General features: G+C 49.9%; 1 protein-coding gene across 1 annotated transcript; it reads left to right on the top strand.

Moving 5' to 3' along the window:
- Positions 1-604: 604 nt before the first annotated feature.
- HPX (hemopexin) lies at positions 605-9685 on the top strand. Its single transcript, XM_060018415.1, has 10 exons — positions 605-736; positions 1118-1182; positions 1281-1352; positions 1531-1652; positions 3258-3405; positions 4099-4311; positions 4575-4682; positions 8828-8958; positions 9039-9201; positions 9338-9685. Exons 1-10 carry the CDS (start codon positions 654-656, stop codon positions 9595-9597), a joined length of 1365 nt encoding a protein of 454 aa, XP_059874398.1. The 5' UTR covers positions 605-653; the 3' UTR covers positions 9598-9685.
- Positions 9686-13433: the final 3748 nt, after the last annotated feature.

Here is a 13433-nt window from a genome sequence, read left to right as displayed (position 1 = left end):
GAGTTTTGCAAAGCTCTTTGTCAATGGGGGTGGGGGCTAGGGTGGAACTTGGACTTTTGGCAACAGTGAAATATTATTGACCCATCAAGTGTAAAGCTAAAGAGGCTGGGGAATGCCCCCAAAAGGCCCCTGATGGAGCTTGGAAGAAGCTGTTCTCTGAGCAGTTCTAAGTGTGTTAGTGTATGTGTGTGGTTACTCAGTATATGTAAGTGTCAGTGTCCTTAGGGGTCTCAGAGCTGGGCATGGCACCGTACACAAAAATGTTCCTTTCCTCTTCTCTCCTCCTGCATTGTTGAGGTAAATCCAACCACAGAAAGGTGGCCCTCAATCAATCTACCCCCTTTCCCGACCTTATGGGCACTCAGACCCATCACCAAGGTGAAGAGAGTCACAGTCGAACACCAGTGGGCTGGGCTAGTCACTGCTCAAAAGTCACTGAAGGGGGATGGCTCTCCTGCCGGGAAGAGTTAGTCTTGGACTCAGATTTCTGTCCAGACCCTGACCTTATTTGCACTGATGTAATCAGCCAATATTGGCATAGCCCTGAGAGATCTCATTCCCAGCAGGCTTGGAGGTGGGGTGGTGCTGCTGCCATGCCTATATAGGGGCTCATCCAGGGGCCCAGAACTGTCCTGTGGCCTCTCCAGCTCATCATGGCTCGGGCACTGGGAACACCAGTTGTACCGTGGTTGTTGGGCTTGTGCTGGTCTCTGGCTAACGCCCATCCTCTTTCTCTGTGAGTGAAGCCGGGGCTGGAGGAGGACCGGGCTCCAGATTAAGAGTGGGCTAGGGGGCTTCCCTGGTGGCGCAGTGGTGGAGAGTCTGCCTGCCGATGCAGGGGACACGGGTTTGTGCCCCGGTCCGGGAAGATCCCACATGCCGCGGAGCGGCTGGGCCCATGAGCCACGGCCGCTGAGCCTGCGCGTCCGGAGCCTGTGCTCTGCAACGGGAGAGGCCACAACAGTGAGAGGCCCGCGTACCGCAAAAAAAAAAAAAGAAAAAAAAAAAAAAGAGTGGGCTAGGGTCAGTTTTTAGGTCTGGGGCAAGTCTGGGGTCAGGAGCTAAAGGAGAGGGATTGGACCCTGTGGAGCCAGACATCTCCGTGTCTTCTCTCTAGGGCTAATGCCCCTAGGCATGGAGCTGAACATGGGAATGCAACCAAGTTGGACCCCGATGTGATCGGTGAGACCCTGACTTCCTGAGTCTATCTGTCTAGCTGTGTCTCTGCGCTGTATCATCTGACTGGCCTTTTATTTGCTATCGCCCCACCTCCTTCCCAGAACGCTGCTCGGATGGCTGGGGCTTTGATGCTACTACCCTGGATGAGCATGGGACTATGCTGTTTTTTAAAGGTAGGAGGGGCTGGGATTGGGGCATTTGGGACCTCAGACTTGGTCCCCTTCATCGAGGGTGTATCCATCTGCAGGAGATCGTAGGAATTATCTGAGAGTATCACCCATAGCTTCTTTGTAACTAGCTCAGTAGGCCAAAAGTTTGTTCCGGGTCCCTCAGTGAGTGTGCGTTTTGCAGGGGAGTTCGTGTGGAAGGGTCAAGACTGGACTCGGGAGTTAATCTCAGAGAGGTGGAAGGATGTCCCTGGCCCCGTGGATGCTGCATTCCGCCATGGTCATGACAGAGTCTTTCTGATCAAGGTACGGCTGGGCCAAGGTCACGGCCAGGCCAGGAAGTGCTGGAATCAACACTAGAGACCCTCCGCCAAGTGGCCCTAGCATGGAGCCCTTACCAACAGATTCCAGGTTTCCTCCCCCTGCGCCTGCCTTTTCTGAGAAAGCTCAGGCTAGGGGAGTCGGTGTGCACGCGGGCCTGGGAAGCACAACAGCCAGTGGCTCTTCCTCAGTCCTAATCTGCGTCCACACCTCTCTGCTACTCCTCAATCTGTCCACCATCCTTTCCTTCCGGGAAATTTCTTCCCTTGCTTCCACGACCCTGCGTCAAGTCTTCTTCCTGTGGTTGCCAGGTTGTTCACAACACAGTGGTACCTGGCCGAGGGGCAAATGGAGGATGAGATCCAGCCCACTGTGCTTGTCAAGTCCCAGGCCTTGGCCCAGCCTGTGTCTGCTCCTAGCACCTTCCCCTGACTCGCACAAGGATGCTGTGTGGTCGGGGCGGCCCTCGCTACCAGCTTTGTTTTCCCTCCTGCCTCTTTTCCTGCTCTTCTCAGGCTTCTCATCCTGGGCCACGCCTTGAATGTTTCTTGGGGATCCTCCCCAGCCCTTCCATACACCCTGCCTGGGTGATCTCAACCACTGCCACAGCTCTGAGTTCTCTCCACGTTGTGGACCCCAGATCTGGATCTCTCCTCGGAGCTCCAGACATCTCTTTCTGATTTCCAGGCTGACATCTTCAACTTAGACGTTCCGTAGGCACCTCAGATTCAGCATCCCCCAAACGGAGCTCAGTATCTTCTGTACAAATTCACCCCTCCTCCTGAGTTCCCTGTTTCAGCAAATGGTACCACCACGTGCTGATTCCTGCAAGCCAGGTGCACATGGGTCTTGAGACCTGGACCCTGGTTATCTCTACAGGTTTATCTCCTCCTCCACCACATTCACTGTGTGCCAGCCACATGAGCATGCTGTGTACATGCTACTCCCTCTGCTGATAACGCCCAGTCCACACTTGTCTACCTGGAATATTCCTGCTCAGTTTTTAACTGAGCCCAAATGCCTCCTCCTCTGTGCAGCCTTCCAGGAATTCTCTAGGTTGACTTAGGTATTCCCCCTTTATTCCCAGTGCACTTCACATGCCTCCACCTTGGGGCTCACATGGCTAGGATTGTAGGATCCTTTCTGCTTTTGTACAGTGAACTCCTTGAAGGCAGAGACAGAGTCTTGCCACCCCTTTATCCCCAGTGCCTCTCACAATGCCTGGCATATGGTAAGTCATTCAGCAACTGTTTCTTGAGTGAATAAATGAACAAATGAATGTATGAATGGATGGATGATTGCAGGATGACTATTTGTGGATGTGTTTGCCAAAACCAGTGGTATTGCAGATAATTGTGCCATGGGAGTATCTGGTTGTACATAGACAGTTGTGTGTGGTACAGTAACAGTGATGGGATTTGCACAAACTGAAGTTGTGCAAGGGGACAGCACACTGTTGTCCACAGATGGACTGAGAGTGTGTGGGACTGCAGAAGGATATTATGTAAGTGCAATAGATCAAAGATGTGTGGGACGGCAGAGTGGCAGTATCTGGCGTGCACACTAAAAATAGCATGTTTTTGCATGCAGGGGGACAGAGTCTGGGTATACCCTCATGATAAGAAGGAATATCCGAAGTTGCTCCAAGAGGAGTTTCCTGGAATCCCATCCCCAGTGGATGCAGCTGTGGAATGTCACACTGCAGAATGCACAAGTGAGGGTGTCTTGTTCTTCCAAGGTCAGTCCAGGCTGGAATAAGAGAGCCTGGGGTAGTGGTAGGTCGGTGGTTATAGAGGTAGTGGTAGGGATGGTGGTGGTGGTGGAACCACTATATGGTTTCCTGATGAAGGGAAGGAGTAGAGAAGCCAATTATGGTCTAGTGGTCAAGTAGGGGAAGGAGGGGAAGTCATCCTGGAGAAGGTAACTGGGTGTAATTCTGCTAAAAGTGCCTCATTGTCCCCCATGACCCTTAGGACAAATCTAGGTTCCTTAGTTTTACATACAAGATTCTCCATGACCAAGTCCCTATTGATCCTCCAGCCTCGAGTCTCATCAAACGCTTACCTTGAACATGAAGCCCCAGAAACGCTATGCTGTTCCCTGTACACCCAATTTGCTTCATGCTTTAGACTTTTGTTTCTGGAGTTACATCTCCCCATCTTGTCTGCCTTGTAACTCCTCCTTCAGATTTTAGTTTAAGTATCACCTTCTCTGGAAAGCTTTCCCTGACTCGTCCCACCGCCCTTGCTGAGCTGATCACGTGTACTTTGCTGCTCCATTTTATTGTATGATTACTTTCCTCAACTGTTTCCCTGCTGGGCTGTGAGCTCCACGTGATGGGGACCATATCTGGTCCATCCTGGGGCCAGTACAAACACAAGGGAAGGCACAGCCCGGCCTCACTGAATGCTTGTTGGTTGATTGGACAAAGGCAACCGCACGTGGTTCTGGGACTTCACTACAAAAACCAAAAAGGAACGTTCCTGGCAGGCTGTTGGCAACTGCTCTTCTGCCATGCGATGGCTCAGCCGCTACTACTGCTTCCGGGGTAACCAATTCCTGCGCTTCAACCCTGTCACGGGAATGGTGTTTCCTAAATACCCTCTGGATGTCCGAGACTACTTTATGCCCTGCCCTGGCAGAGGTGAGAAAGCCCAAGCCCTGGGACCTCCTGGAATTTGTCCACCTTCACTGAGTTCGCGGACCCCATATAAGCCAGCTCCTACCTTCACCCTGTGGAATGACACCTTGGCCCTTGCCCTAGCTCCACTTCCATTCTGGCTCTCCCCAGCTGTCCTCATATGGGGACAACCTGCACCCCCAATAACCCCAGCCATCTCTTCCACCTCGGAACTCATTCTGACCTCTTGCCTTCCTGTGTTCCCCCTCACCCATTTCTCCCCCAAGGCCATGCACACGGGAATGCGACTCGCCATGGGAATAAACGCTGTAGCCCAGATCTAGTCTTGTCTGCACTGCTGTCTGACAAACACGGTGCCACCTATGCCTTCAGTGGTAAGAGATGCCCTCCAACTCCCCCATCTCTGCCCTCCATACCTCCCGTCTCTTTCACGTGTGTCTCCCATCTCTGGCACATTTCCTCCATTTTCATCACTGTGCCCCATATTTTGTCCCGTCGGCCCCCATCCTTACACGCTATCATGCCCCTTTTCACCCCTCACTTCGTCCAATGCATATGGTTCAACCTGTCTCTCATCGCTGAGGCCTCTAGCTTCACCTGTCTGCCTCCCAGTACCATCTGTTGGTACATAGGGACCTCCTGGCCCCATGACTCCTCATATTCTCTTTGCTCTTGCATGTCTCGCAGGGTGCTCTGGCCCTCCCCACCTTGAGCTTCTCATCAGGAGCTCCATCTTGTTCCAGGTGCCTGGTTCCTATGTGCAGGCCTCTGGGCACAGCATTACCTGGGGATGAGATGTTCCCCTTGCTGAGAATCGGCCAACAACTGTTCAGTCCCTTAGACCTTTAGGCAATAGTTTCACCAGCCTGAAGAGATTTCTCCTCTGAGTGACCAGGAGAAACCCCTCTCCCCAGACCTGTGACATTAAAAACCATCGGATGATACCTAAGGATGTTCTGGGGCTAGTCAGACAGGTAGTGATAAGTCTTGATCTATACTTGAGGACAGCTCCAAGAGAAGGAGTGACCTACCACATTACACTCAGCCTAAGATATATGTATGATCAGACACAAATGTAAAATAGTGGTGAGAATACAGAAGAGTGAAAATCCTTTCTTGCTCCTAATCCCTGAATAAATCTGATCAGATATGACTACGAAGCTAGAATGAAAAACACACAGCTGCAAGGAGAGCATATGCCCACAGCAGGAATGCGTGCTGTAATGAGAACGTGCCTCCGTGATGAAACACACACCTGTAGTGAAAAGGTAGACCTATGCTGAGAATATATGCCAGAGTAAGAACACAAAAGTGTCAGAAGCACATGCAGCTATGGTGAGAGCGAGGCACCATGGGGAGGACACATACACAGAGAGAAACAGCAATGCTTACAGAGATAGAGAGATAAACAGACAGAGAGAGATATGGAGATAGAGACGCTAAGAAAATAGGGCCACAGGGACCACACAGAGATGTAGAGAGAACACCCAGCCATGGAGAGATCACAGAACCTCAAGACCATGTGTCCATAAGTAGAATGCAGCTGAATTCCTAAATCAAGAGTATCAGAGATGTTCTATAGCTGTTGAGAGAACATTGTTATGCTAAAAATACCCAGCTGAGGTGGGAACTCACTGTCTTGGTGAAAACACCAGTGTGACCCAGCCACTCAGCACAGGGCTGGTCCTCCCCTCTCCCTTATTGATAAGTCTCTTGTCTGTACCTCATAGCTGCTAATCCATTCTTTCTGTTTTGTCACTACTTCGCTCGCACAGGGACCGTCACGCCCTCTCTACTTTCTCTCTAGTCAGGATCTTTCAGCCTCAGATCCGACTGATAACTGCCTCGGCTCTCTTTTTCCTACTTGGATTTCCAGAGAGAGAATGGGACTGGCTCAGCCCATACTTTTATTCCAGACCACATTCGAGTGGCCGCTGGTCGGCCTCTGCATTGACTTCTAATGGATTTGGGGGCTCAGCACTTACTTCCTCTGCACAAAATGCAGCGCAGCTCTGATTCTCCAAATAGGGGCCACGAGCAGCGTAGTTTCAGCAGGAGGGGAAGGTGGATAGGTAGTTACTGGGACTTGCCCAGTTAATACCCATAAGGAGAACTTGTGGCTGCATTGGGAATACCAGCTATTTTTCGAGCACCGAAAAATAATCGAGCACCTGATAGGCACTGGGCATTTTTTCTAGGCACTGAGATACAGTCGTGAACATGGCAGATGAGACACCTGCCTTCAGAGAGCCTGCTAGACGGAGAGAGGACAGTAAAAAAGAGAAAGTGAAAGAGAATACTTTCAGGCAGTGTTAACAGCTGTGATGTGTTCTGGGAACATCAGAATGCTTCTTATTCTCAAATACCATTTGAAGCTAGAATAAATGAATGTATGAGTCGTTGATGTTTTAAAATATAAAATAAAAGAATGTTAAGTGTCCCCAAAAAGCTGTGAAAAAAATAAGACAGGATAATGGGATAGAGGTGAAGAGAATTAGGGGCCCCTTCACTGAAGAGACGATTTTTGAGCTGAGATTTCAGTGATCAAAAGGAATTAGCCACATAAAGCACTGGAGGAGAAGCATTTTAGGGAGGGTAGACAGCAAATACTTCGGGGAGGCAAGAAAGGAGGCCAGTGTGGCTGACACGCTGAGAAGGAGCCAGGTAAGTGGCTTGAAAAGAGGGAGGCAGGGGTCAGATGACATGGGCCTGGTAAGGATTTTCAACTGTAAAAGGAAGCCGGGAAGGGCTCTTGATCAGAGCTGTGATATGTTCTGGCTTATTTTTTAAGCATCTGTCTTTTTATCTTACTTATTTATTTATTTAATTTATTTATGGCTGCGTTGGGTCTTCATTGCTGTGTGCTGGCTTTCTCTAGCTGGTGGCGAGCGGGGGCTACTCTTCGTTGCGGTGCGCAGGCTTCTCATTGCGGTGGCTTCTCTTGTGGCGGAGCACGGGTCCTAGGGTGCGCAGGCTTCAGTAGTTGTGGCACACTGGCTTCAGAAGTTGTGGCTCGCGGGCTCTAGAGCGCAGGCTCAGTAGTTGTGGCATACGGGCTTAGTTGCTCCGTGGCATGTGGGATCTTCCCGGACCAGGGCTCAAATCCGTGTCCCCTGCATTGGCAGGCGGATTCTTAACCACTGCGCCACCAGGGAAGCCCATGACTTATTTTTTTTAAAAGATCATCCTGGCTTCTTGTGGAATATAAGTCACAGAGGTACAATTGTGTAAGCAGGGAATCCAGCAAGGAGTTCTTGCAGCTGTCTGGATTAGAGGTGATGACAGCTTGGACTGGGATAACAGCAGCAGAGGTGGTGAGGGGTCATCGCGACGTATTCTGGAAGTCGGGCCCATAGCATCTAACCAATGCCTTGGGTATTGATCGGAGTGGGGAAGGGGAAAGAGAGGTTTCAAGAATGACTTGGCTTTTAGGGACTGGGAAACTAGGTGACTGGTGGTTTCTTTTTCTAAAATTGGGAAAGACTAGGGAAGGAGATGTGTGTGTGTGTGTGTGTGTGTGTTTGGTGGGGGCAGAAATAAGTTTGGACACATTAGGGTTTTGGTGTCTAATGGTCCCAAATGCACAGGTCAGGTAGGCAGCTGAGTTTGCGCCTGACACTCAAAGAAGCAGTCCATCAGATCCAAAGGGAACAGATCAAAAGTCATCAGTATATAGGTGGTGTTTAAAGCCCTGGACTAGGTGAAATCACGAAGAGAGTGAGTATACATAGAGCAGAGGTCCAAACTGGGGGATTCCAATAATAGATATCAGGCTGAAGAGGAGTCAGAAAGTTAAGAAGAACCCTGGAAGAGTCTGGAATCACAGAGCCAAGATCCAAAAAAGATATTTAAAGAAGGGACCTGTGAGCAGTCAAATGCCACTGAGAGGTAGAGTAAGATGTAGACATTAGATTTGGCAAGTTGGAGGATACTAGTGACCTTGAAAAGAGAAATCTCAATGGCAAAGGGAAACAGGAATGTAAGTGAAGTGGGCTGAGGAAGCAAAGGTAAATGAGAGTTTAGACAATTCCTCTAATAAGTTGTTATGAAAAGGGGAGAGGAAAATTAGGGTGCTGGTCTGGCTACTCCCTCCGTATCCTACCATCTCAAGGGATTAGAGAACACAGCCAGCGTGAGAACGCCTAGGGGAAGCTTGCTGCGCTGCTTCCCTTTGAACTCCTGGCCACTGTCTCACTGTAGCATCTCTGCACACAGACATCTGAGATGCATAAGGAGACCCCACTGAACCCCATGACGGACGTTGGCCTTACCTGGCAACTTGGCCACTGTTCTCCAAGCTCGCCCTTCCGTCAGGCCCCTACTGACTCCGATTCCAATTAGGTCACAATGCCCAACTTTGCCAACCAAGTCTTCCTCAGCTCCTCACATGGCCTCTTCCCTCTTGGCCTCTGGATGCATTCTTTCCTCCCTCTCGAGACTCACCCCTGCCTCTGTCACTTGCCTCTTCACTGCCTGGCCTTTTACCACCAGTACTAGAGGTACCTCTGCTACCCCACAGGATCCCACTACTGGCGTCTGGACAGCAGCCAGGACGGGTGGCATAGCTGGCCCATTGAGCATCTGTGGCCCCATGGTCCTTCAACAGTGGATACTGCCTTTTCCTGGGATGATAAGCTCTATCTGATCCAGGTGTGTGTTGGGAGTGACGCATGAGGTGGAGACTGGGAAAATACCCAGCTCTGTGCTGATTAATGTCCTTTGTCCTCCAGGGCACCCAGGTATATATCTTCCGGACAAAGGGAGGCTACATCCTAGTAGAAAATTATCCAAAGCGGCTGGAGAAGGAATTCGGGAGCCCTCATGGGATCAACCTTGATACTGTGGATGCAGCCTTTACCTGTCCTGGGTCTTCTCGCCTCCACATCATGGCAGGTGAGGGGTGTCGGGCGCTGAGGGGGGGCCTGTTCTGCTACTTCTCCGTGGCACAGATCCCCGTCATGGCGTGAGAAGAGCCAGGTCAGGATCCCCATGACGTGGAAGCCATGTTATGTCCGGTGTTTCTTCCCAGGACGGCGGCTGTGGTGGCTGGACCTGAATTTAGGAGCTCAAGCCACGTGGACAGAGCTTCCTTGGCCCCATGAAAAGGTTGACACGGCCCTGTGTACGGAAAAGTCTCTGGGCCCCAGCTCGTGTTCTGCCAATGGTCTCGGCTTGTACCTCGTCCAAGGCCCCAATTTGTACTGCTACGGAGACGTGGAGAAATTGAATGTGGCCAAGGCCCTTCCCCAGCCCCAGAAAGTAAACAGCCTCCTGGGTTGCCCTCACTGACAGCACTGCTGATGTGAGGCTGGCCCAGCTCCTTCTCCTGGTTTTCCTTACAATAAAGCCAGAGTGCTCCCTCGCTTGGATCAAAGGGCCTGGTTGTGGAACAATCTCCCTTCTTTCTTTGAGTTGAGCAGCTCGTAACCTCTCTTTGGAGGCTCTTAAATAGGCTGTGGGAGACCAGGGAGGGGAGGGCTCAGGGACAGACCTCATTTCTGCACAGGTGATTCCTGAACCCCGGTCATAAACTGACTTCTTCCAGACGACTGAGACAGAGAGGGAAACAGAGGAACCAAAGTAGAGAAAGGAAGCCCTGTGTCTACCCAGCACGTAAGAGGCAGAGCAGGGACTCTGCCCCCACCTGCTAATAACTGACCACAGCTTGGCCCCAGGACATTGGGAAAATAGGGCTGGAGGCGGCTACGTTTGTGCAAAGTGGGTTGGCTCGGTGCTGCCACGGAGGGCCGCGGGGGCCCTCAAATCGTAGGTCCAGGGGGTTCAGGGAGCATCACTCCAGAAGACAAGTCTTTGGTTGCTATGAGTTAGGCATAACAAGTGGAATGAAAACAGAGTGTTTTCACTCACCTGGGGCAAGCTGGGGAAAGGGGAGGAAGCCTGATTCGGGGGGGTGGCACCATGAAACACATTTGCAAAACGTCACACAGCCCTTGGGGGGTCCTGCTGGCTAAGTCCCCTGGGTATCTGCACCATCTAGGCCAGCAAATGTCGTCTGGGTGGAGGTTGCAGTGGTTTGTTCTTTTCAGGTCATAAGCTGACCAAGGCTTTAGGCTCCAAACTTACTGACAACCATTTGACTGGGGATTGGCCTGGACTATAGACAACTGGGTCTCAGGTGAGACCCTTTTCCTCCTCTACGTTTCCAACCCACCTGAGCTTGAAAGTTTGTTTGTTTTGGGCTCAAAAAAATAGCCTCAGACTCTAGCAGAGGGCCCTCATTCTGAGCTTCCATATCTTAGCCTCAGTGACTTCTTCCATAAAATGGGTATAATACTAGACACCTCCCAGTGACAATGAGTATGGATGGAACTCAACCCATCTCTTGGATTCACTCCGGAAGGGGCCTGAAAGGATACCCACACTCTGGCCCATGGCCTCTCCTGGTTTAGGGTCAGCCCCTCCTGACCTGGTGGCCTCCTGCTCTTTCATGGGTAGAAGAGTAGATGGACAAGCTTTGCACTGGGAGGCCAGGCCATAGAGTGGCTCCCAATAGGCACCAGGCCCCTGCGGTTCAGTTGAATTGCCTGAGGTTCCTTGCCCAGCCTCAACAGCTAGGAAGGGAAGCAGGGGATGAACCTGGGCCCTTTAGATCAGGGTCCACCCAGCACTTGTGGTTGGCTGGGGCTGGGAACTAAGGTAGGGGCCAGGCACCAGGGCTGTGGGGTCCACTTCCAAGGAGTGTCTTGAGCTTTCTTTTCCAACCCAGAAGATGTCTGGATGGTTCTCCTCATGGGATGGCTGCTCCCCCTTCAGTCTGAGGGGTGAGAACAAGGCCAGAGTCTCAGTTCTGGGCCTTATTCAGTCCATGTGTCACCTATGGGGCCATCCCTGCATCATGTCAGGGAGGCTAGAGGTGTCTAAACAGTTATCCAGCAACTCTGCTGGATACTCAAGGTTAACTTCCTCCTCTCTATTGAGAAAGGAGAACTTAAGTCTCCTCTTTCTTCTCTTCTCCCATCTGCTCTGTTGCAGGGAAGCCTCTAGCTTGTGTCCAAGGACTCCAAGAAAAGGTCCAACTCATGCTTCTTCCATCCATGCATTTAGTACCTCCTATGTTCAGGGCAGTGCATTTGATGCTGTGGACCATGTCTTCCTCCTTGAGTCTTTCCTCCCTTGGATTTCCTCCATGACATTTACTCTCTCCTGATCGTCTCTTACTCTCTGTTTCTTCTCAGCTTTCCTCTTGGCCTTCTTTTCCTCTGCTGGCTTGCCAAATGCTGGCATTCCCAGAGTTCAATCCTCCATCCTTTTCTCTTCTCATCCTATATGCTCTTCCTGGGAATGTATTAGAACAATCCTGTTCAAGAAGGGTGTTGAGGAAGTCCTTGCCAGGACTAGCAACTGACTGATGAATTCCACTGCGATATAATATGTAGGAAGATTCTACTCCTTTGGACTTCCCAAATGATAACAACCACCCTGAAGAAAGAGGGTTTATTGGATCAACTACAAGAAAAATTACAATATCAAAGCAATATTTACATGTAGTGGTAGAAAAGGCTGCCTTTGCTCCAAAAGTGTCTTTGCTGCTAATTGAGTTGTAAGCTCTATTCTTCCCTACAGGTGATTTGGGTGCCAACTGCCTGGTAATGCAGTTGTCCACCAGGCTGATCTAGCAAACCAAATAGCATAAAGCCAGTACTCTTGGTTAATGACTCTGGATGGATTTGCTTCTAATCCAAGTTTTTCCTGATAGGTCCAAGGTAATCATTTTAAAAGTTTGCTGCCTCAGAGGGACCCACATTGGTCAAAACCACACATAGCATCCGAGGTGGCTCATAGGCTATTGGTTGCTCTAGAAAGCATCAGAAGGGGGATGTGATACAATAGAGAAGGGATGGATGAAGGGCACAGGTTGACTCCCCACTGATCAGGAGGCTTTGCAGACCTAGGAGATCAGGGATTCAGGAAGATGGTGTGTGGGTCACACTGCACTGTGTGTGAACTGCACACTTTACTTTTTTCATCTTAGCTAAGTAGACTCCTCTCCCCATCCTGACCATCCTATCTGCGAACCTCTGATTACCTGAAGAGACTTCCCTGGATACTGAAGCCATTCTGTTCAATGGGACTGGCAAGACAAGTATTCTGATGGGCTGCTTGTAAATGAGCAATATTTCTGGATTCTTTTCATTTGCTCAAGCAGAAATCCGGAAGTCATCCTTCCCTTTATACTACCATAGCCGATCAATCAACTGATCACCAGTTTTTGTGAATTCCACCTCCTGAACATTTATTAAACCTATGCAATTTTTTCCATCCCTACTCCCACCACTATAGTCATCTCCTACCTAGACTATATCAATTGCTTTCTAACTGGTCCCCACCCTGCCAGTTTTGCTCTCCTCCTATCTATCCTCCACTTAGCAGCCAGAAGTGATCTAAAATGCAAGGGTGAACATGTCCCTCCCCTGCCTCAAACTCTATGTTGATTTTCCATTGCCCTTAAAATAAAGTCCAAAACCCTAAGCCTAACATACAAGGCCCTCCTTGATTTGGTACCTGTCCACCTTTCCACCTCACCTTATGCCATTCTTCTCCACACCCATACCGGCCACCCATTATTGGACTTCCCCTTTGACTTGGAATCATTTTCTCTTCTTTTGGATAACCTCTATCTCCTTCACCCCTTCCCTTCACATAAGTGCCCTTCCATATGAAAGCCTTCCCAAACCTCCCCAGACCAAATTTAGTCCATTCACATAGCATCATGTACATCTTCAAAATACTCATCACATTTCTAATATGTTTAATATCTCTTTCCCTTGTTATTCAAGCTCCCTGAGGGCAAGGACTCAATATTGTTTCTTTACAAGTTCCTAGCACCAAGGACAGTGCCTCCCACATGATGATGATTTGTTGAGAGAGAATGATCAAATGAATGAGGACACCTTTCTTCTTCTGGGTAACTCTTACCTTTCAAGGACAAAGGTCACATGTTATACCCTCCCGGTTGGGTGACAGTCAAATCTGATTCATCTTTGGGTCCCTAGGACTTAGCTTGGGACTTGGTACATGATTCATATATCATAGAAGTTTGTCAATTCATCATAAATTCTTGTCCAGGAGTTGATAATGTTTGAAGCTGAATGATGGGTATATGA

Source organism: Delphinus delphis, chromosome 8 (assembly GCF_949987515.2).
Source record: "Delphinus delphis chromosome 8, mDelDel1.2, whole genome shotgun sequence".
In the NCBI taxonomy this organism is placed as follows: domain Eukaryota; kingdom Metazoa; phylum Chordata; class Mammalia; order Artiodactyla; family Delphinidae; genus Delphinus; species Delphinus delphis.
This window is presented reverse-complemented; position numbering and strand designations above follow the sequence as displayed.